Source organism: Carassius gibelio, chromosome A13 (assembly GCF_023724105.1).
Source record: "Carassius gibelio isolate Cgi1373 ecotype wild population from Czech Republic chromosome A13, carGib1.2-hapl.c, whole genome shotgun sequence".
Lineage (NCBI taxonomy): Eukaryota > Metazoa > Chordata > Actinopteri > Cypriniformes > Cyprinidae > Carassius > Carassius gibelio.
In genome coordinates this window covers 23,641,569-23,667,337 of record NC_068383.1, presented here as the reverse complement: position 1 = coordinate 23,667,337, position 25,769 = coordinate 23,641,569, and the positions used below count along the sequence as shown (strand labels likewise).

The 25,769-nt window shown below is 35.5% G+C and overlaps 1 protein-coding gene across 1 annotated transcript in view; it reads left to right on the top strand.

Annotated features, from left to right (window-relative positions):
* Positions 1-25,769, top strand: part of LOC128026620 (CUB and sushi domain-containing protein 1) — a 386,318-nt gene that overhangs the window by 217,027 nt on the left and 143,522 nt on the right. The window contains exons 11-21 of the mRNA XM_052613862.1: positions 6,981-7,084; positions 7,281-7,393; positions 11,853-12,035; positions 12,810-13,136; positions 16,223-16,417; positions 16,529-16,667; positions 16,912-17,099; positions 20,944-21,132; positions 22,802-22,918; positions 23,223-23,438; positions 23,563-23,751. Of these exons, the coding sequence (XP_052469822.1) occupies positions 6,981-7,084; positions 7,281-7,393; positions 11,853-12,035; positions 12,810-13,136; positions 16,223-16,417; positions 16,529-16,667; positions 16,912-17,099; positions 20,944-21,132; positions 22,802-22,918; positions 23,223-23,438; positions 23,563-23,751 (1,960 nt within the window). The remainder of the gene's footprint in view (positions 1-6,980; positions 7,085-7,280; positions 7,394-11,852; positions 12,036-12,809; positions 13,137-16,222; positions 16,418-16,528; positions 16,668-16,911; positions 17,100-20,943; positions 21,133-22,801; positions 22,919-23,222; positions 23,439-23,562; positions 23,752-25,769) is intronic.

Genomic DNA, 25,769 nt, shown 5'->3' with positions numbered 1-25,769 from the left:
CATTTTCCAACATGACAATGCCAGACCACATACTGCATCAATTACAACATCGTGGCTGCGTAGAAGAAGGATCCGGGTACTGAAATGGCCAGCCTTTTTTCACCCATATAAAACATTTGGCGCATCATAAAGAGGAAGATGCAACCAAGAAGACCTAAGACAGTTGAGCAACTAGAAGCCTGTATTAGACAAAAATGGGACAATATTCCTATTCCTAAACTTGTCTCCTCAGTCCCCAGACATTTGAAGACTGTTTTAAAAAGAAGAGGGGATGCCACACAGTGGTAAATATATAATCCCTGTCGTATTCTGAATAAAATATTGAAATTTGAAACGTCCACATTGTTGCATTCTGTTTTTATTCACAATTTGTACAGTGTCCCAACTTTTTTTGGAATCGGGTTTGTATTTGAAATCACTAAAGAAATCTGACATCAACTGTGTCATAAATGTTGTTATTTTTTGCTTAAATAGCATTATAAAAAGCTTGTTATTCAGGCAAGATCAGCCAGTGTGCATGCGCAGTCCTAAGCCCACGTCTCAGAGTGCTGACTGTTTCTATAGCAACCGGGACTTCTAACGGCAGCTGCAGTGATGCACTGACTTAACCGATTAGCAACTGGCTCTTTTATTCAGAAGGCGGGGCTTCCTGCGGTTCAGCGGCCATATTGAGCGTTACATTTTTCCCCATTCAAAACTATACAAGTGACATGTATTGGGTATTCCATGGTCTTTGACATGGTGTCTTGCTGTACTGTGTATCCATGAATTTCTGTGGCAAACCGTAGTTTTCCCAGGACAGCTGTATTTGTAAAAAATTCAGATCCTAAACCACTGCAGGAAGAAATTACATAATTATATAATTATTTATATTATTTGTATGTATTATTTATTAATATTGTTTTACTCCTCTATCTGCCTGGAATTACAATATCCTGAAGTGTGTGTTATGGTTTTACATAAAAACAACCACAATATAGGCACTTTTATTTTTTCATGATGTGAATTTGTTGTAAAAATGACAGTGCTCTAACAGTTATTAGCAGAATACATTAATAAATGACAGTTGACATTGAACATAAATACTTGAAGTAAAACAAAATTTAATAAATATAATAATAATAATAAAATAGTAAAATCATAATCCTCTATGTGCATTTTGGTGTGATTGATTGCCCATTTCTCTCTGCAGATGATGTGGTTGTAGGATGTGACAGCATCTGAAAAACACAATTGAGTTCAGAGTTACAATGTGTCTCATTCGTTTTTGTAAAAACAAAGCCAAAAAAAGGACCATAAATTAAATATTTCTGTTTCTTGCTCAGTGGTGAAGAGGAGAGAAGTATCCTTAACTGAACAGGGCTGGTCACACTTACATGTTCTTTCAAACTGTAAAGTGAAAAATACATGATTTGTAAGAAACCAGTTACAATTTGAAAGTAAAATAAATAAATAAAATAAATAAAAGAAGAAGAGGAGTATCCTTATCCAGAGCTGCTCACACATACATGTGATCAAAAAAGAAGAGAAAATAACATATTTGTTTGAAACCCGGTTTCTGATTTTTACGGCCTAAAATGACTGATTTTGCTGTGGCTTTTCTCATACTTTCCAGTAATATTTGCGGCATTTCTTATTATTTTTCAGTGAAAATATACCACAGACAACATTCTTCTAACACCATTATGACTTTTCTGACTTCGAGAACCATTGTAGGGCTCCAGACTAAGATTTTAGGACACCAGCAATAGTGCCATTAAGTTCTACAGAAGGTGGCACCAGCACCTGACAGTAAAGCACTCATCCTAATCAGACATTTAAATCTTGGAAACATCTAATGTCTGGATTAGCATATGCAAGATGTATTTTTTGTCTCTAGTGCTTGTTCATCTGCAGTACGTCTCGAAGATGTTTCCTGTAAGATGTCAAACAGGCATTTATTAGAATGCATGTGAAACTGCTTCTGAGATGTTTATCAGAGCATACAGCAGATGATTCCCAGATCTTTAGCAGATGTCTTACAAATTTGATAAATAAATAAATAAATAAATAAATAAATAAATAAATAAATATATATATATATATATCAGCGGTGGGCTGTTATCGGCGTTAACGTGCAATATATATTTCCATTAATCTATTCTCACAGTCGAATCTGTAGGGGGCGAGAACGAGTCTTTAAACCTGTGTGTATGCCTACTGTGAAATTACCACATCAAACGTGACGTGCTTACATAGATGTAGCTAAGATGCCGCTGGGTTTGCTTCAGGGAATTTATTTGTATTTTTTAAAGTAGCTTCCCAATGGAAACCTCGACAAGACGCACGCCTGTTTCATACATAATCCGTCTGCAGTGCGTATGTAGTCAGTGTGCGTTTCATGTGTGGGGCAGAAGATTAATTCCAAGATTTCAGTGAGATTAATCTAGATTAAAAAATGAATGTATGCCCACCACTAATATATATATATATATATATATATATATATATATATATATATATATATATATATATATATATATATATATATAAATTTAAATTCAAATTAAAATCCAAATTCTGCAGAAAATAGGCGGCAATTACGAAAACTTGCGAATGGTTGCGAAATTTGCTGAGTTTGCTTGATTTTGCGATAAAATCAGCGATCGCAAAATCACAAAATACTGGAGGGACTGGTGTAGTTGAATCACTGAACTCCAGAAACTCTGTGATAAAGTGCTTTGACAGTTACAGATTTGAAAAACAAAAGGGCGGGAATAAAGAACCCTAAACACTGACACAAAGAACCATTTCAGCATTAAAAGGGTTCTTCAGGATGCTATGGTTCTAAATAGAACTGGTTCTACATGTAAATAACCTTTAAAGAACCATCTTTTTATCTAGTAAATGTACCCTTACTTAATAGACATGGTGTATGCCGGAAAGTAGCATTTGACGCCATTCATGCATGAAGAAGAAAATGCAATTTTGTGTGTATGTGTGTGAGAATATAAAATTATAAAACGGTACTTTCTTTTGTTCAAATTCTAATGCAGTATCACTGATATCCTTCATGTCATCTGACTTCATCACATAATAGGTGGATTGCCCTAATAACCATGTGTGTGATCTTCACCAGTAGTCCTACTTCCAATGACATATTTTCTTGTTCCTGATGAATCTTGGGAAATGCTTAGCCACAAAGTACTTTTTTCGGATATACAAGTTAAATGCTGTATAAAATTGTCTTTGAAAATAGAAATAAGAAATAACAGTAAGTTTTAAACAATACGGCTGTGTTTATATTGATATAATCTTGTCATACTGTATTGTCCATGTTGTTATTGTCACGTGACCTGACAGTTGCGTCAACTGACTGCCATTCATGTCCTCGTGGAATAGTAAAATTTCCATCAAATGCTCATTTAAGAATCTCGCAGGAAGGAGTAAGTCATTCAGGTACTTTTTGCCTACTGTTTTATGAATAATGTAATTATTTTTCTTCCCACCTATGCAGTAGAGTCACATGGCAACTTGGAGCTTATCATTTGATTTACTAAATGAATGATATTTCTCTCACCTGTGGAAAACTTGTGTGTTACTCTTTTTATGCCAAAAAGAAAAGGAACAAATTATCTTATCATTTTGTACTGTATGTATGGTCTTGTGATAATAAAGGCATTTTAATAAATGATAGTGCCTTTGCTAGATTTTTGTTTTTGGACCATGCTGAACCCTTGAACTCATAGCACCTTCTTGTTGTATTTCACCTAGGTATGGAAGCATTCTCCACCATTAAACAATCTTTTTTTTTTTCTTCTTTGCTCAGAACAGAAGGTTTAGACCTCAGAAGATCATAAAAATGCAGTGTTGATATTCATCTCTGTCATAGCATATGGTCCGAGACAAGAAGGTCATGTTCCACAACATGTTCTGACTGCTGAAACATTCAGACTCAAGGCCATATTAGTAATAAACATCAGCCTGCTTACAGACCAGTAGCATTTTATCACACTGCCCTTAATAACATTTATTATCCCTTCAAAAAAGGGTCCAGTTACTCACAAGAGGTCTCACTGTGTATATATATATATATATATATATATATATATATATATATATATATATATATATATATATATATATATATATATATATATTTATATAAATAATAGTTTATTTATTTTATTATGCTGTCTGATTAAAAAGTCGACAACCTTTTTATCACAGACACTGGAGATTTATAGCCTCTTTGTTGTTCATGAAGTGTGTAAATTTATAGTCTATTTTGTGTTTCCTTTGCATCTGGAGATGGAGAAGTTAGGTTGAAGTGTTGAAGGTTAAATTGTAGAGGTTTAGGGACATTCAAAAAAAAAAGTTTGTTTTGAAGCAATTTCATGTATATAGCTATAGTATCTTTCGTATTTTTTACGATCATTTTCTAGTAAATGTGTGTTATAATAAATGCATTATGTGACACTTAGCCTTTATGTCAGTAAATTACATCCTTTTTGGACATAAATATTTAAAGCCAAATGAACATGAAATATAGATCCAAATTGTCTGTAGTCATTCACAATTATTATTTTATTTTATTTTATTGTATTTATTTGTTTATTTTTTTGATGTTGTTTGTGCAGTAGAAAGATCAGACTTGCATTGCCACACAGTTCAGAGGGAACACTTGTTTGTAACTAACACTGAATCTGATTTGTAAACACTCATTGTTTCTTTCTTTTTTTTTTCTTTCTACCTGGATGAGAAAAAAAAAAGCACAATAAAACCACTCCATTTAGCAATTTCTGAAGAGCATCGAGAGCCGTCTTCTCTCAAACTCAGGGAGAGTCAGTGAGGCCATGTCAGCCCATTTCATTTTTGTATAAAATAAAGAAATCAATAATTCTTTAAAGCTGGTGCAGGGAACAATCACTAAGATGTCCTGTCACTCTCTGATTGTGTTTATGTTGACCATGAGTGCTGTTTTTATCCTCTCGCTAGGTCTTCTTAAAAAAAAAAAAAAAAAAAAAAACATTCTTTACCTCTTGACAGAAGAATCTTGACAGAATAATTTAAAAGCCTGTATTTTAAAATTCTAGTTTAAGGTCTCCACAAACGACTCCGTATCAGCGTTTACATTTTATACAGATCAGATTGTTGTCAAGATCTTCTCAGTGTTGCTCAATCGGCCCCCCTTTTTCTTTTTCATTTTTTCTTTTTTAACTAATGCAGCCATCTTACTTTCTCTATCACCAAAATGGTGACCAAAGACCCTCTAGCAATTATAAAATGATAATATCTACTGAAACATTTGTTAAGGAAATATTTATTTGTGAGATAAATCACAGGCTATAGTAGTTCAATTGTAAGTAACAACATGCTGTGATGCCTGCAACGTTTGGAATAGGGTTGAAACTGTTGGAGCGATGTATGGACTGATCAGAATCCAACATTAAAATTATCCTTTTAATAGTAGAATAAAAAAGCACAATTTTAAATGCCATGACCAATTTATAAACCCTATGTTCACTTAATTTTAAGTTTTTATATAAATTGATGAACACATTCCAGGTTTTATCAACATAACTGGCCAACAATTTTGTAGTAGTAATTACCCATTAATTAGAGGTGGTGTAACCAGTGTTAGCCACTTCACTAATGTCTGCTAGACATTAGAAATCACTTGTGGGGATATATTCATACTTCACTTCATTAACCTTTGCAATGACAGAAGATGATGTATAAGGCAACAAATCGGCAATGCTATTGTTAGCTTTGCAGGTGTTTGAGTAGTGTCCTAGCAACCAAATTGCATAGGGTAAATGATGCTGTACATTTCTAGCATTTTGCAGGTGTACAATTATCAACAGAAGAATAACCATTTCCAAGTTGCAAGTTCAACAAACAGAGTTCATTGGAACTTGCAACCACAGTTGGCTAACAATGCTTTTGGGAGGTGCGCTTCAGGCCTGTCTGACTGGCGCCAATGCATTTTGTGTTACATAAATTAATTAGATTACGAAGAACTATGGATTGGAGTTGTATACTTTGCGTTATTACTAAGCTTTTTGAATGCATTTTTTTTTTTTTTTATGGTTTTCAAAAGGTGGTGGGACAGAATATGCTTTGGCAAAATTTTGAAATATCAATTAATGTAACAACATGCAACGTAGTTCAGATTATGGAGGTGCAATCAGCAAGTTAGGTTGTTGTATGGAAAAAAACAAGAAAAAAAAAACAATGTTTGCACCTTATCGGCGGAATTAACAAAGTACAAATTACTGTGTCTCTGCATGTTAAATTACATTTTACTCACTCTCATGTTCAAAATATTGCACACTGTCCTTGCGTGGAACACAAAAGGACATTTAGAATGGCAGTTTCACTTTCCATCCCCTCTCACTTTCATTGTATAAAAAATTCATTGAAAATGCATTGATGACATTCTGCATAACATCTCATTTTGTGTTCCACTGAAGAAAGAAAGGAATACGGTTTGGAACTTAATAATTATACACCAAACACATTTAAAGATGGGACAGAATTTAGATGAGAATAATAACTCTTAAATAGACCATTTGAAAAAAAAAAAAAAAGTGAGGATTTTGACAATAGGGTTGTCCTAATTAAGCTTGATCCCCCCCACCCCCTTCTCCTTCCAGCAATCTCTCATTGAATCCAATTTTCTTTCTGCAGCTGTTCTTTCTGTGCTCAAATCAAATGAACATGCGACCATTTTCCCCGGGCTTTGAACCATACATGGTGGAACTTTTCAAATACTCACATATCTTAAATTAAACAAAATTATTTAATTGCACCTTAATCTCTGCTTCTGCAATCAGCCTTACATGTGTAGCCATGGAAAATAATAAAGAGTGATGACTGACCTGCGTTGCTGTTTTTAATATGATTAATCTCTGAGTCAGCCTCATGTGGATAGGGCAATTCTGTTCTGAGCTTTTTAACCCGTGGTGTTTGTCATGACCTCTCTTTTATTCTTATAGGTCATCAAGCTGGCTTTTGAGGAGTTTGATCTAGAGCGAGCATATGATACGTTAACAGTGGGTGACGGAGGGAAGATAGGTGATGCTCGAAGAGTACTTTATGTGTGAGTAGAGCAAAAAGGATTCTTATGTTAAAGTGTGAACAGGCATGTGCTTCTATTTATAAATGCCTAAGTGACTTTATTTCTTTCAAGAGAAGCAACCACATGAAAATGGCAATGGGCTTATGTATAAAGTTTCATGGCTCCATATGAATACACAAATCAAAGAATAAAATTAGATTTTGTGCATCTATTCTAGTCTCACAGGATCCAGCGTGCCCGATTTGATTGTGAGTATGAGCAGCCAGATGTGGCTCCATCTGCAATCTGATGACACGATCAGATCGCAAGGATTCAAGGCTGTATATGAAGGTATGTGATGTTTGGAAACACCTGGTTTTTGCTTTCTTATGGTCATTTCCACTGACTGTAAGAGTGATGAAACAAGACAAGAAATATCAGTGTGTTATTTATTCCTTTTCACAGTGAAAAGGTATGCTTTGGTGAATTTCGGTTGTTAAAGCGTACCAGTTTCAAAATGGCATGCAAATCAAAGGCAAATGGAGCAGCATATGTGCAGTGCAGACATGTTTCAAAAGCTTGTGTGAAATATTCTACCTGCTGTTCACCCTGCAGGAGAATAGCATCAAAGCAAGTCAGATCGCAAACATGTATTTATACAGTCTTGTTCAAAATAATAGCAGTACAATGTGACTAACCAGAATAATCAAGGTTTTTAGTATATTTTTATTGCTACGTGGCAAACAAGTTACCAGTAGGTTCAGTAGATTGTCAGAAAACAAACAAGACCCAGCATTCATGATATGCACGCTCTTAAGGCTGTGCAATTGGGCAATTAGTTGAATTAGTTGAAAGGGGTGTGTTCAAAAAAATAGCAGTGTGGCATTCAATCACTGAGGTCATCAATTTTGTGAAGAAACAGGTGTGAATCAGGTGGCCCCTATTTAAGGATGAAGCCAACACTTGTTGAACATGCATTTGAAAGCTGAGGAAAATGGGTCGTTCAAGACATTGTTCAGAAGAACAGCGTACTTTGATTAAAAAGTTGATTAGAGAGGGGAAAACCTATAAAGAGGTGCAAAAAATGATAGGCTGTTCAGCTAAAATGATCTCCAATGCCTTAAAATGGAGAGCAAAACCAGAGAGACGTGGAAGAAAACGGAAGACAACCATCAAAATGGATAGAAGAATAACCAGAATGGCAAAGGCTCAGCCAATGATCACCTCCAGGATGATCAAAGACAGTCTGGAGTTACCTGTAAGTACTGTGACAGTTAGAAGACGTCTGTGTGAAGCTAATCTATTTTCAAGAATCCCCCGCAAAGTCCCTCTGTTAAAAAAAAGGCATGTGCAGAAGAGGTTACAATTTGCCAAAGAACACATCAACTGGCCTAAAGAGAAATGGAGGAACATTTTGTGGACTGATGAGAGTAAAATTGTTCTTTTTGGGTCCAAGGGCCACAGGCAGTTTGTGAGACGACCCCCAAACTCTGAATTCAAGCCACAGTACACAGTGAAGACAGTGAAGCATGGAGGTGCAAGCATCATGATATGGGCATGTTTCTCCTACTATGGTGTTGGGCCTATTTATCGCATACCAGGGATCATGGATCAGTTTGCATATGTTAAAATACTTGAAGAGGTCATGTTGCCCTATGCTGAAGAGGACATGCCCTTGAAATGGTTGTTTCAACAAGACAATGACCCAAAACACACTAGTAAACGGGCAAAGTCTTGGTTCCAAACCAACAAAATTAATGTTATGGAGTGGCCAGCCCAATCTCCAGACCTTAATCCAATTGAGAACTTGTGGGGTGATATCAAAAATGCTGTTTCTGAAGCAAAACCAAGAAATGTGAATGAATTGTGGAATGTTGTTAAAGAATCATGGAGTGAAATAACAGCTGAGAGGTGCCACAAGTTGGTTGACTCCATGCCACACAGATGTCAAGCAGTTTTAAAAAACTGTGGTCATACAACTAAATATTAGTTTAGTGATTCACAGGATTGCTAAATCCCAGAAAAAAAAATGTTTGTACAAAATAGTTTTGAGTTTGTACAGTCAAAGGTAGACACTGCTATTTTTTTTGAACACACCCCTTTCAACTAATTGCCCAATTGCACAGCCTTAAGAGCGTGCATATCATGAATGCTGGGTCTTGTTTGTTTTCTGACAATCTACTGAACCTACTGGTAACTTGTTTGCCACGTAGCAATAAAAAATATACTAAAAACCTTGATTATTCTGGTTAGTCACATTGTACTGCTATTATTTTGAACAAGACTGTATATACACAGATAAACCGATAAAATTTGCTACAGAAACAGCCATTTCTTATTCAAAGGTAAACATGTTGCACCATTATCAATTTATCAGCTCAATAACTGAACTCTTAACAGAGTGGTGAAAATGCTTCTGTTTTACATACTGTTGTTATTTATATTCACATGATTAATGTAACCAATAACTTATTTTTTTATGATATGCCACATATTTTTTTGTTTGTTTGTTTTATGTTTATGAATATTTCCAAAATTAAATTGTATGTATAATTGTTCGAGTTCCCAGTGGATTTCCTTGATAAATTTGACAACACTTTAATTTATTTCAGCATGATTAAGTAGACTTTTTTCTTTTGTGTTTATCTATTCCCTTTGTTTCTTCCTTTTTCAACCCCATAACTTGTTTTTCCAAAGCATGCTGTTTAATACCTTGAAATAGAGTTTTTCCCTAGCCACTCTTCACTCTAAACTGTAACCTCACAATTGAGCAATTCTCACCGTCTGGATAGCCTAGCACAATGACACAAACCCAATTAACTTTGTGTAAACCCAATTTCACACTTGTGCTTCTAGTCACGTTGCCATGTTTGACAACATTTCCACAGGGACCCACTGGTGGGACACTTTGTTTGAGGCTGTGTAGATGTCAAACTCAAATTCATCATTTCATATGTTCATTTAAAAGTTCTTAGATTGGCAAAGGATTGTTTTCCCCTTCAATGGAAATGATAAACTTTTGCTGGTCACCAGCAGTGAGCAGACAGCCCAAAGGCCTGGTAGATGATTAAACCCAAACCTCTAAAGTAGTCCTTTCCAAACCTGTCCTTGAGGACCCCCTGCCCTGCACATTTTGCATGTCTCCCTAGACACACTCAATTTCGATCTTGCAGTCTCTACAAACTAGCTGATGAGTGGAATCACGTCTGTTAGATAAGGGAGACATACAAAAGGAACAGGGCAGGGGGGTCTCCAGGACAGTTTTGGGAAGCACTGCTCTAAAGAGTTAAATGAATATTTCATAAAATACTTCACTAAACAAAAATCAGGCATTATTTATGGATTTCATTCCCAACCAATAAGTTAAAATGGAGTTTTTATGAAAGAATGGCCATACAATAAATACAATTACAATTATATATATATATATATATATATATATATATATATATATATATATATATATATATATATATATATATATATATATATATATATATATATATATATATATATATATATATATATATATATATATATATATATATATATATATATATATATATATATATATATATATATAAATATATATAATTTTTCTTTTATTTTTAAATAGGAAAATGCTTGAGTAATTACCAGAGAACCTAAACAAAAATATTTCACACTTAATTGCACAGAAAATGTCAGAGAACTGCTTTTCCATTTAATAATGGTATATGCTGTTACATTTAATTTATTAGCATAAATTTTTCCCCAGTGTCTAAGGAACACAATGACTTGTCCTGGCAAATTTGACATTTTTGTCAATAGGACAGATAATAGATTTGTTTGGTCTAGAGCTTTAGGAAGGTAAACACATTAGCTAAATGCTGTGTTAACGGTGTTAAAAGCCCCATACAGAAATATATGCAAATGTTTAACAGAACGTTTATATAACTGGTAATGGTCCCGGTAGCCTTCCTGTGCATTATTTAATACCTTTGTCTGTAAGATCTGTTTGCTTTGATGAGTTGGCAGTCCTAACACGATAGCCTAGCGTTTTTTGTGGATTCTTAAACTAATCGCCTGTGGCAGCACTGAAGGTATTTAGCATGCTCTTATCACCTTGTAGAGCTTGTAGAATCTGCCGCAAGTGGGAAACTCATCCCCTGTAGATAATCGTCTGGCTGGGTCAATAGAGCACTTGCTGCTGAGCTGACACCATAGTTGTTAACATAAAAATGAACTCTTCCTGAACATCATTCGTTTGTCACTGTCATTTTATACTGCCTTCCAAAACATTTCCTGGAAATAAACAGCCTAGCTCAGGAGTTATCACAAATCAAAAATGTGTTGAAGAACTATTCTGATACTGTCAAGGACAGCACAGAAAAAGTAATGCTAAATGATACAATGCAACTAACAATATAAATATATTAGGATAGCTGCAAAAAATAGGTTTACCATTGTCTGAATGTTTGAATGTGTTTCCCATATTTTTGTTGTTTATGTCGAATAAATCCTATATACATTACACTTTAATTGTTTTCCTGTTTAAGTGAGGCTGTTTCTTCTATATTGCTAGGCTTATGTAGTTCATGTTAATGTTGATATATTTCGGGAAGCAGAGTTTTTTTTTTTTTTTGTTGTTGTTTACTTTTGTACAATAAACATTCTTGGTTCTATTTTGAGTTGGCACTTCAATGTAAAATCCAATTTCTAGAGCGAAATCACTGTGTTAAACTACTTACAATACCAAAAGGTGGTCCAATTGCCAGGCTGAAAACCACATGTTTAAATTAAATAAATCATGTACTCTTGTATTCCACAGAAATTGAAAAAGGTGGATGTGGAGACCCAGGCGTCCCTGCATATGGAAAGCGAACTGGGGACCGTTTTTTACATGGTGATGTGCTGACCTTTGAGTGTCAGGCTGCTTTTGAATTGGTTGGCGAGAGGACAATATCATGCCAGCAAAATAACCAGTGGTCTGGAAACAAACCCAGCTGCGTCTGTAAGAGTCATTTTCTGAAATGCATGATTATAATTAAAATGTTGCCATTTACAATGATTAATGTATCGCCTCTGTAAAAACATGACATCTAGATTAGGGGCAGATATGAAGCTAAATGGCAGCCATCCATGCTAGAAATTACCAGGTTTGCTGTATGAGAGATCAATTATCATATTTCTGTTTCTGGAATGTGTTACTGTCTCTTTCTTTCTCAATAGAGAATGCACTGTGTCTGATTGTTTGACTACAAATGTCTGGATATATGCCCAGTCTGCAATAAATAAATAAATAAATAAATAAATAAATAAATAAATAAATAAATAAATAAATAAAATGTCTAAAAAATCGATAATGATATAAATTTACATAAACATGGTGCCACACTGCACCAGTTTTTGCTCACACAAACTGAAATATAAGCACAGCTGTAGTGAATTTGCCCCTCAATCTGTCATGAAATGGTATTTTTCCTTAGTACTGAGGTAAGAGGGAGCAGTGTACTCGTTAATGTTTTTGTTGTTAAAAAGAAAACCTCTTAAATGACTTTTCCTGACAAATCTCAGACTATGAGTGAATTCCTTGACATGTCATAATTTCTGCACTATGCAAACACCTCATTAGCATGGTCTATGTGAATTCTCTTTTCTCTCATCTTTTTTTACAGACATAATAACATTTCTGACAATGTACCCATTGTGGATGAAAATAAATATTGTAACCTTTGTAATGGAATTATATATACACATATATATATATTTGTCTTCATCTCCACAGTCTCCTGCTTCTTCAATTTCACCACTTCATCAGGCATCATCCTATCGCCAAGCTACCCAGAGGAATACGGAAACAACATGAACTGTGTGTGGCTCATTATAGCTGAGCCAGGCAATAGGATCCATCTCATTTTCAGCGATTTTGAGTTGGAGCCCCAGTTTGACTATCTCATTGTGAAAGACGATGGGATGCCAGAACCCACCACGTTTGGAACGTTCTCTGGGAAGGATGTACCCTCACAGATTGCTAGCAATGGCCATATAATGCGCTTGGAGTTCCAGTCGGACCACTCAAACACGGGAAAAGGGTTTAATATCACCTACACAAGTAATTGCAATATCCATATTATGTTGATTATTATTTTTTACGGGTGAAGTGTGCAATTTCCGCACCACTAGGAGCACAAATAATATAGCTGTCTTGGGCTGATTAGGATACTTACAAGGCTAGTCAGTACACAGTTCACAGTCATTTGCACTGTAAAAACATAAGGCAACTTATCGCTTTTTTGAGTAAACTTAACAAACAGGGACTAAAGTCCATGCAACTTAAAATAAAAACTTAATATCACAAGTTGTCACAACATAAATAGCCATGTTAACATAAAAAAATATCAGAACAAAATATTTTTTATTTACTGAACACAAGGCCTATTATCTATAAGCATACACAATTTAACCCATCCAAAGTGCACACACACAGAGCAGTGAGCACACACACACACACACACGGTGCCGTGTTCATCATTTATGCTGTGGCACCCAGGGAGTAGTTGGGGCCTTGCCTTGCTCAAGGGCACCTCAGTCGTGTTATTGCCGGCCCGAGTTTCGAACCCACAACTCAAGGGTTAGGAGTCAAACTCTAACCACTTGGACATGATTTTATATGATTCAAATAGTCTAAATAAATAAAAGACCATAACACGGGTCAAATAATTTTTTTTATTATTGAAAGTTTGTGTCCATAGCACAAGGACATACTGAGTCTTGTATATTAACTTCTTTACTCAATGCATTTTACACTGAACTCAACACATGGTACAATCAAATGAGAGGAGGAGGAAGGAAGTGTGCGTGTGTGTGTGTGTGTGTGTGTGTGTGTGTGTGCGCGCTCTTTGGATGGGTTAAATGTAGAGCATGAATTCTGAGTATGGGTCACCATACTTGGCTGAATGTCACGTCACTTTTCACTTTTTTCACTTTAAAATTGTGTATGCTTATAGATAACAGGCCTTGTGTTCAGTAAACAAAAAATATTTTGTTCTGATATTTTTAGGTTAACATGACTATTTATGTTGTGACAACTTGTGATATTAAGTTATTATTTTAAGTTGGGTGGACTTGAGTCCGCGTTTGTTAAGTTTACTCAAAAAAGTGCTTGCAATAAGTTGCCTTATTTTTTATTTTTTTTAAGTTGACTGAACTTTTTTTTTTTTACACTGTGATTAAGGCAGGGAATATTATGGTGCAATTCCAACACTTTAATTAGGCATATCTCCTTTTAGAAAATGGCAAACTTCAGTACAATTTTCACAGGATTCCATTTTTACAGCAACAAGCTTTTTTTTAATATAAAAAGTAGGCAGAACGATTAAGATACTTTCTTTTGAACAAATTCTAAAGTAGCATCATTTGGATGTAATTGTACACAAGGGAATTTTGAACTTTCTCCTAGCTTGTCATTGGAAATAGTGCTTGCTTGTTTTGCCCTCTCTGGAATGTATCTTTGATACCAGTGTAGTATTCATGAAGCTTAACTGGTACAGTGTGTCCTAGCAATGCCAAGGTCATGGTTTGATGCCTAGGAAACACATTTAATGATAAAACAAATGCTTTGGATAATTTTTGTCTTTTTTTATATATATAAAGGCAACTGCTAAGTGTATAAATTTAGCTTTGCTCTTCATTAACAATAGTCCAATTTCACTGTACTTTCTGTAGTGACAATAAATAATCATGAATCTTGAATAAATATAGTTAGACTGTTAGAATGCCATTAGGGATACATCAAGTCAGCAAGCTTAATGTATTTACAACAAAAGTATTTACATTTTTAGTGAATAGATCTAACTGTGAACAAGATCTGTGTTGGAACGTCTATGTGGGAACAAAAAGGGGTGGTAGATGGAATCAGTAGTTCAAGGTAATGTCAGTGTCAGTGGATTGTGTGGTTTGATATTTCAACAGTAATGCTTCAGTAATGTTGTGTCATTGTCTCAGAAAGTAGTAGACATGTTTCCCAAAGTGGCGTTGGTGCAACTGTCAGGCATGGCCCTAAGAACAATGAGGCTGTCATTTGGGAATGGGGTAGAGCTGCGTACATATCCTAAGCCCTGGCTGCAAGGTCTCCATGCATTAGCCATCATGATTCCACAGGGGCCTTGCAGACAGAGGTGTTCATCAAATGGAAACACTGAAGTAGCTTTGACAGGATCCTCTGCTTCTGCAAGTATACATATTGAATAATTGAAGCTTCCACACTGACATCCTGTGATGCATGTTCGACACATATGTGAGCTGTCTGCAGAGTTGTGGGAAAGGGAAAGCAGAGATTTGACAAAAATCTTCAAGCCATCTTGAGTGTGTCTTAAACCACCATATTGCAGGAAAAATAGAGGGTTTAGAAACGAAGGCTGAAGGCTTTCTGTTGACGTTTATCCATGTACCACCTCAGCATCTGTGGTTCTTTCACATGATTCAGATTTATTTTTCCTGGGAATTATAACAGTTAATATAAAGTTAATTAAGGAAGTATTGATGAAGGACTAATGAATTATGAAATGTAATGCACACCCAATGATGGTAATGCTGCCATTATTGTGCAGGTTTGTTCTCAATACATTCTTAAGGTTTTTGGCCCTTGAAATACTCACACATAATTATTTTCTTAGTCATTAATAATTCATTAGTAACTCAAGACAGTTTTACTGCTTGACTCGTTCAACAAAGTAATTCAACCTGGAACTACTTCATAGAAGTGCAGATACAGAAAATTAATTATTGAACACCTATGAATGTTTGTCAACCAATCAGAATCAAGTATTCAACCATACCATAAAACAAAGTGAAATAATGCCTCGGAATATAATTATGTAATTATACTGTAATTCATCTTGTAATGGAAAATCTTAACAAACTACTTTTGGACATTCATCGATGCAAAATCCAGACTTTGTAGAATCTGCTGAACCTAATTAATTGTTGCCAAAGTGACATTTTTTTAAAAACTAATATTGCATTGTGTGGTATCCAACCCAGGCTCATGAGAAGTCATACCAATTTCCAGTAGATGGAGAAATCGTAAGAATACGCTGACCCAAACTTAATATGTAGTGCCATCATGTGTGTTAGCTTTGTTTTTGCACATTTATTATATGCTTCAGCACTGATTATACTTTTATCCTGTGTCTATAGCTTTTGGTCAGAATGAATGTCATGACCCTGGTATTCCTGTCAACGGGCAGCGCTTTGGAGAACACTTCTTACTGGGTAGCTCAGTGCTCTTCACTTGTGAAGAGGGCTTTATCAAAACCCATGGATCCGAATCCATTACCTGTGTCTTCCAGGATGGAAATGTAGTGTGGAACGCGGCTGTCCCCCGGTGTGAAGGTGAGAGAGCTTTTAGACTTTGGTCTTCTGCACCTTTTCTAAAGGTGCTGCTGGGATTTTTGAGATGGGCTGCTGTTAAAATTAATTTTTTCTGCACTCTCACTATCCCAGCTCCATGTGGTGGACATCTAACGGCTCCCATGGGGGTCTTACTTTCCCCTGGCTGGCCCGGATACTACAAAGACTCCCTTAACTGTGAATGGGTGATTGAAGCCAGGAAGGATCATGCCGTCAAGATATCATTTGACAGGTATTGATTTGTTTTGGGGATTTTTATTTATTATTTTTTTTTTTTTTTTTTTATGTGAAAGCCCTGGATAAACATCCCTGTCCCCTTTTTGGAAGCCCTGGCAACATTCTCTTAAGTACAGTTTCTCACTCTTACAATTTTTTTTTTTTCATTAACCTTCCAGTTTAATCTCCCTCATTAGAATAATTCTGATAAAGACCTGGGTCATAAGCAGATGTTCCGCTCTTTTCGATTTCCTGTGCAGGTTTCAGACAGAGGTTAATTACGACACATTGGAGATTCGGGATGGACCCTCCAACTCATCGCCATTGATCGGGGAGTACCATGGCACTCAGGCCCCCCACTTCCTCATCAGCACCGGCAATTACATGTACCTGCTCTTTACTACCGACAACAGCCGTTCCAGCGAAGGCTTCCAGATCCGCTATGAGAGTGAGTCAGTTTCTCATCTTTCCTCTGCAGTGATTTAAATGTATAAATATTGGGTTTTCACACTCCAAAGTGGGCAGTTCTGCAATATTTTGCAAATTTTAGCAGGACACGCTCTCTGGTGCATGTGATCTAATTATAATGGCTTCTCCAGGGTTACAATCAGATTTTAGTTTCTAGTTGCCTAAAAATTATGTAGAGAAGCCCGGCAAGTGTGTGCTAGCGTCACATGACCAATATCAACATTCAGAGGCAACTTTAAGAGAGGTGAAGAACCTCTGTGAGTAATTAAATTAATCCGAAAATTAAGTTTGTTTTCTTTTTGAATATGTGTGGTAGTGGTGGGTTTGTAAACTACACTTCAGAGTGCAGTTAGAGTTTAATGTCCCGCTGACACAAGGCCTGTTTGTTTGTTAGTACAAGCTCATCAGATCGACCAATCATTATTGTTAAATGCATATTTTAATGCTTTTGTAATTATTGTTGACTTGTTTACAGGGACTAGCCGAAAAAAAAAAAAAAAAAAGGACAAAATCAGATGTGGCATCTGTTATAGTGGATCCCCCGCAGGCATATAGAGGAAAAATAATTAAATAAAAACGTTAGTAAATTGTAACATGGAACCGAGAATGGTTAAACCACCACTAGCATGAAAGTCTTTTGATTACTTTATATGTCAAATTTATTGTTAAAGGTGGAGCATGCAGTTTCTGTGCTCCTACTGTCACATAGCAGAATAACAAAAAGAAAGCATATTTTCAAACAGCCTTTGCAAGTGCATCACAACTCCCCTACCCACACCTCCTTAACTTGAAGTTAAGCTGACCTATCATGAAAAAACTCTACAAGTTCTTAATCTTGATTGAAACCCAAATATTACATAAATTATTCTATTTTGTAAAATAGCACCTATGTTTACCCTTGATTTACTCCATTGTCTGTCTCTGTGCATTTTGCCAAGTCTTCAAATTTTGGGTTGCACTTCTGTAACAAATCTGAATTTCGACTAAATCACTAAAACCCTCTGATTAACCTGCTACAGTAGCCCCACCCTTGACTCTCACTACTGTGCAGAGGTATGCAAATGCATAAATAAACAGGCAGGTAAAATATTTATTTATATATTTATTTATTTAAGTATAATATTTGAAGACAGGATTTAATTTTCTGACACATGATCACAGTAGCACGTGGTGTGAGATGAAGGTAAAATTATTTGCTTGAGTAATCTTTTTTTTTTTTTTTAATGACATGAACTCTACATAACAATAAATGAATATGCATGAAGGTGTAGAGAAGACCTTTGTCAGGTTTTATGAAGTTTTTTTTTTTTTTTTTTGCCTGTTTAGAAAATCAGTTTTTCTTTCTGTAGTCTCAGGGCAATATTGTGCGATAAGGGGTAAGGATGCAGGGGTCCACGGCTCCCATCCCTAACCAGGAGGTCCCCTTGGACAATTTCTCTCACTGGCAAATAATGTGTGACAAAAATTTCACACAGAGTGAAATCTCATAACATGAAGTACATGAGATGACACACAACTCTACATGATATAAACCTATGCCTGTATCTAATCCAGTATATCAAACCCTTTTTACTTAATGATTTCTTGACATTTTTGAAAAAAAACAAAAAAGATTTGTGATTTTATATTGCTTTCTGAGCATTGTCTTATGTAATATTTAGCATGTATGTACCATTAAAATGTGTGCAGTAGAGGGTCAAAAGCCCTGTTAATTTAATGAAAATTCAAGTGTGATATTCATGGTATTAATGATTTATAATATCTCCATAGAAAAAGTAAAACCTGAAGTTATACCTTTTTAATAATCAGTTTGTCCTATGGAGATGTCTTATCATGGCACGGCACACAGATGTAAATTAACAGAAATTAATCTTCCCTGCAAGTAAAATCAAATATCAGTGATCAAATTCTTATTTATAAAAACAGAACTTATAATAAAATAAGTGCTTTACAAATTGGCAAATTAAAAGAGATAGTTGACATTGTTGTTATAATTTATATGTTATCTTGTGTTATGCTATGTTTTACGTTATGTTATGTTATGCTATGTTTAAAAATACAGATAAAATATGGAGATAAAGATTTAACAATGCTAACAATTTTTTGAGTTTGCATATATAATGACTTATATATAATGTATTTATTTATTTATTTATTTATCAACCATTTTTTATTTTTTGTTAAACAATGCCATTGTTCAGTCACACGTTATGTTTCACTTGTCAGTTCTAACTGGCAACCTAAAATAGTGTCTAGGAACTATAATATGGAAGAGAGGTGGGTGCTCCTTTTGTAGTCAACTCTTTAGTTATGAGAGGGTGGGATGGGCTGAACTGGAGTGGGACAGGTCCTTAACCCTTGTGCATTGTTCAAATTCACTACCCTTTCGAGTTGTGCGTGGATGAAAACATCCACTCAATTAAACTGCTGTAAAAATGTATCAGATTCATTTTTTTTTTTTTTTTTTTTGCATAAATCTGTTAATCAACTTCAGTCCTGATTAAAACTACCAAATGTTTAAAAAAAATCCAAGAATTTAACTCTTTAATTGCCAAGTTCATAAATGATGTCACTGATTTGGGGGGGGGGGGGAACACACAAAATGACTTATTTTCAATATAAAAGTAATTGTGGCTGGATTTTTTTTTTTTTTTTACTTTTTACAACAGTCTTGGGCATGTCAAAGATTAGTAGCAACATTGGCTTTGATGCATTGTTAGTTTTTGTGCAGCATTAGATTAAACATTTTTCTCCCTAATTAGTTGTTGGTGGCTGTTTTTGCCCTATTGACTTCCATTATAACGACATTTTTTGATTGCAAAGCCATGACACCATGTAATCATGCATTCTTGATTGTTTGTGGTTTTCCCTTTTGGGAAGAGGTAAACAAATATATTTTTACAGTTGATCACTAGGTGGGACCATTAACCCTTTAGATAGGCCTGTGCAAAAAAAAAGGCTTAGTTTCTGGCTTGTATATGGAGTTATATGGAGTATAACAGCAAATTATAGTGTGTGTGTGTGTGTGTGTGTGTGTGCAACACACAGACAATTAACAAATTTAGCACTGCTTATAGCACATGTGCCTGCTTCTTTTCTATTATTGCAGCTGTATAAAAATAGGTTGTTTGTAAAATTAAATGTTATCACTTTTTACCACCCCATGAGCTTAACTGAAAAATGCTAATTATAGCTTTATAAAAACTAAATGACTTGACAAATAGTCTCCAGTTGCTCTTCCTCAGCAGTAATTTAACATCTTTATTATAATGTAATGTGCTGTAGTATAGACTGAAGAATGAGAAATGTGGGCAAGAAGCAAGATGATTCTCAAATGATATTCATGACTCCCAATAAATTACCTGACATTATGACTGATATACATGAAACTCATTTGTGTCAAAGTGTTCCCATTTTTCATACTTTATAGACAGCTATCAAAGGTTTATCAGTGGCCACAAGGTAGATCCGAATGGTTGTGAAACTAACAGGTGGAACTATTCCTCAGAAGTCAGTCTCTGAAGTCAGGGGAAATGGTTTAGAAAACAGTGCTGTCACTCAAAATATAGAAAAGGTAAGTAGAAATAAAAATATTAGTTCAAGGAAGGAAACCACTTTGGGACTAGTATCTGCTGATTAATACTGTCTAAAGTGCTTCCGACACAATCCTCCTTTCAATTTAGACCATGGAGGTGGAATTAAATATATATATATATATATATATATATATATATATATATATATATATATATATATATATATATATATATATATATATATATATATATATATATATATTTGATTGTTTTGTTTCTTCCACACAGGTATTATGATGGAAACAGACTCTTGTTTAGATCCAGGTATCCCGGTGAATGGGAAAAGGCATGGTGACACGTTCGCCATCGGCTCCAGAGTGACGTTCAGCTGCAATAAAGGCTATACTCTGAGCGATAATGAACCCATTGTGTGCGAGAGAAACCATCAGTGGAACCATGCGCTGCCCAGCTGTGACGGTAGGCCAAGTTGCGCTCTCTTGATTCTGATCATGTACAAGAGAATCAGCTCCTCCCTACCACCCAACGATGCCTAAAAACTGGACCCTGGTGTCAGCTTGCACTCTATGTTTTAAGCACACAGGTGTTTCGTTTAGGGAGAACTTTGGAGCCCCTTGAACATCTGGGGCCCGAGGGCATTGGTCAGGGCTATAATCCAATCCTTCTAGGCTGCATTACATTTTTATCAGAGGGGAAAGGGTAAGCCCTCTTAACACTCCTCCAAGATTTGAGTTCATGCATTTTTGATTAGAGGTGACTGGCATGTGCTGTTTCATAGATAACTTTAAATGGAGGAGGAAAAGGACAGGGAAGTGGGAACATATAATTGAAGTCCTTTATCTGATATCTACAGGAAAGCTCACTATAAAGCTGTTTATCTTATTTGCTTTATGATTACCGGGATTGAAGTAAAGTGTTTTCCCGAAAGACCAATCATGCTGTTGCCTGTCTGTTCCAAAATTCCCAATGTTTTCTTACGCTTGCATCTTATCAGCTCTGTGTGTTTGCTCAGACTTTGATTCAGCATGACGGGCTCTCATCGGGTCCTGAAAGTCATTACAGACAGGACAGATACTCCCCATCTGTTTGTTGGAATATAAATACATGTTCATAAAAGATTGCACATTTCCTTTCTGTCAGGTTGATTATTATTATTTAATGGAGAGTAAAATTCTGATTTCTCGAGCCAAATTCAGAACCATTTTAAACATGGCCACACCCAAAAGTGCATATAATAGACATGTGAGCCTCAGAACTGGACCTTGGAGCAATGCAAGAAGATTGTGTTGACTGATGAATCATGTTTTCTTTTAGATCCGTAGGGTTGATCTCGAAATGTCAACAATTCAATGCTTTGATCAGGAGGAGCCTGATTTGACTACCAGTCTCACAGTCGAACATTCATGGGGTGTTATTATCATGCCATTTTGGCTATATGGAGGTGCTTAAATGTCTGTTTTCACATAGAACTACCGGTTTTCTCCCAATAAGTTAATATACAGTCTATTAAGATGATGCAAATAAGAATCTGAAAAGAAAGACGCTTTAAATACATATATGTCTGTCTTACTCTTGTTCTTTGATAAAAAAAAAATCTCATTTTTTTTATTGTCTCTGACAGACATTCTCCAGTCAGAAAATTATCTCAGTTGTTACATCTCTTTTTGATATTCTTACAAGTATTTTTGCTCTATATGATATCAACCTCTTATTAGTTAGTGTTACTTTAAACTTGTTTTTCATGTAAAAACATCTCCATTTCAATGTTTTGCATCTATCATTTTGTAGTTTCACTACAAAAAGAGAAAGCTTTGCAAGTTTTATTATGATATTTACTTATGTAACAACTGTTTTACATATTGTTTGTGAAGTGTTTGATCCAGATGTCAACAACTCAATCTGGACATATGGTTGAACCATTGTTGATTATATTATTTGAACAATGAACAATTTGCAACAAGCCAGCAATATGTAGTAAAATGCTGAAACCACTTTTTAGCAACTGCATAGCAACACCCTGGCACAACCCTCACATTATCTTCAGAAAATCAATTTAAGCTTGAACCAAAATAATTATGAAGTATGTATTTCAAGGCTAGATTTACTTTTTCTGTTATTGCTTTTCCAGCATTGTGTGGGGGCTATATCTATGGAAAAACTGGAACAGTTCTTTCCCCTGGTTTTCCGGATTTCTACCCAAACTCTCTGAACTGCACTTGGACAATAGAAGTGTCCCATGGGAAAGGTAAGACAGAAGAACATGTTACAGCCACAAGAGTTGCACGTACTGCTGAAACTGATAAAAGTTTGAGGCACAATGATTTTACCCATGCGGTTCCTTTCTGTGCCCTTTGAAATTACCCTTGATAATGAATTTAAGATACCTTTCACATTTCTCTACATTTAAATTACTCGGCACCATGTCGGGAAAATGCGATTCTGTTTCGATCAGTATTAGGTTCCCTCTGAAGTCTTCACAGTGGGTTGTGAGGTTGAAACTGAGGTTTTGCTTGTGACTGACAGCCCTAATCTCATCTGAAATTCCCCAGGAGTGCAGCTTCTCTTCCACACGTTCCACCTGGAGGACTCCCATGATTACCTGCTCATTACCGAGGATAGTAGCTTCTCCGAGCCGGTGGCCAGGCTCACAGGCTCTGTCCTGCCACCCTCCATCAAAGCAGGCCTGTTTGGCAACTTCAGCGTCCAGCTACGCTTTGTCTCGGACTTCTCCATGTCATATGAGGGCTTCAATATCAGCTTCTCAGGTGGGGGCACCACTCATTCTGTTCATTGGTGTGTGCTTGAAGGCACGGTTCTCTTGGTGCTTACTCTTACCCATGCTTTGCTAAGCAGTCTGGAAGTTTAAGTTATTATGACTTTGTGCTGCAGAGTACAGCTTGGAGCCATGCGAGGACCCGGGAGTACCCGCATACAGCAGGAGGGTGGGCTTCCAGTTCGGGGTCGGCGACTCACTGGTCTTTTCCTGTTTTGCGGGCTACCGTCTGGAAGGCGAGAGTAAGATCACTTGCTTGGGAGGAGGGAGGAGAGTGTGGAGTGCAGCCCTGCCCAGATGTGTGGGTAGGTGGACATATGATTGTCATTTATCGTTCTCAAACATCAATGTGTTTATTAAAGGGATAGTTCTCCCAAAAATGAAAATTCTGACATAATTTACTCACACTCATATCATTCTATGTTCATTAGACCTTTGTTCATCTTTGGAACAAATTAAGATATTTTTCCTAAACTTTGTCCTAAAAGTAATCTATATGAATCAAGCGATTTAATCCAAGATTGCTTTTTATGATTTATATGGATTACTTTTAGGACAAAGTTTAGGAAAAATATCTCAATTTGTTACACGTATACACTTTTAAAGGATGGACTAAAAATATGACAGAATACTAAAATCCAAAGATGAAAGTCTTATGGGATGGAAACGACATGATGATAGTAAATGATGATCCTTTTTCTCTTCTTCTTCTTTGATTGAACAATCCCAATAATGCATCAGTGATGTTTAGGTTTGCATTTCATTTGACAATTGTTTCCATTTAAATCAAGCAATATTAGGATTGGGAATTCAAAATTAATATGATCAAAAAGACTCACAAATTAGTCTTGAACTTTTGGGTGTCATTTATACACTCAAGTTAGTGTGATTTAAAATTTGGGTAAAAATTTATATTTAGAGCAAGTTTGTTTTTTCTGTTATTTTAGTTTAGTTCTGTATTATGTTATTCTGCATAAGGAATTCAATGTTAAGTAACAAGAATTAATTGAATTCAAAATGTATTTGGTTTTAAAAATAATTTTAAGATATACAATGTAGTAGTACATAAAATACTTATTACTAACCTTCACTACTACTATTGGGTCATGAATTCAGAATGCATTAGAACAGTGTTTCTAAGAGACTTTTGGAAGATTTTAAAGATTTTAAATCTTTCCCAGAAAAAGTTTTTTTTAAAAATTTTTAATTTTTTTTTTATTTTTTTTATTTTTTAAGGAAGGCTGTCACCGCCAGCATTTTTGATCATTTAAAAAAAAAAAAAGTGTAATGGCATCCAGAATATTTTGCTGTATGAATATAAGAACATGCAATATATAAAAACAATTCACAGAGCCTTGAAAAAAAAAAAAAAAAAAAAAAAACTTTTTTTTCTTTTTTTTTTCTTTGTAGTTCATGCTGTCTTTTTTTTTTAGCAAAACTTGAATGTGTGTTTGTTTCACGAAAAAAAGCAACATTTTGAGCAAGAAGTATTTTTGTAAAATACTACATCTTAATCCAATTCAGAATGATGATAAAAACATAGGTAATAGTTTGCTTCCATCAACACATCCAAAACTTACACAGTCCTATGTACCACTTCTTGGATAGTCATTTGTTCTGACATGTGGCCAAGTATATTAACCCATACTCCAAATGTGTACATTTCGAGTAGTGTAAACAAACAAACAGACACACACACACTGTGAACACATACCTGGAGCAGTGGGCAGCCATTTTTGCTTCGGTACCCCCGGAGCAGCGGATGGTTTTGTGCCTTGCTCAATGGCACCATAGTTGTGGGAAATTAGGGTGAAAGAGTGCACTGTTCATTCACTCCTCCCACCTACATTACAATTACTGAGACTCGATCCTATGACCTTTAGGTTAGAAGTCTGATTGTCTCTCTAACTATTAGGTCACAACTGCCCCTAACATTTGAGGCACTATTTCATTTGGTAACATTAAGCAGTTTTGATTTATATGCTGTTTAATGTTTGATGACTGCGTTATTTTACATCTCCATCTGCTAACATATGTGATCGCTTGTTTCTGCTTCTTCTTCGCCATGTTTTCATGATCCAGACATTCAATACTCTTTCAGAAGATGCATAATAGTGCCCCCTACACAGTGGTGTAGCCACCCACAGTGGCAGCTGGCACACCTAAAAATAGATGCAGAATTATTTTTTATAAAAATGTTTACTAAACTTGGGCTATTGTTGTTTACTTATAAAATGTATATTTTAAATCAATCCTTTCACCCGTAAGTTACAAATATTTTAACTGACCCCTTGTTTCCATGGTGACGTGTCATGATTGTCAA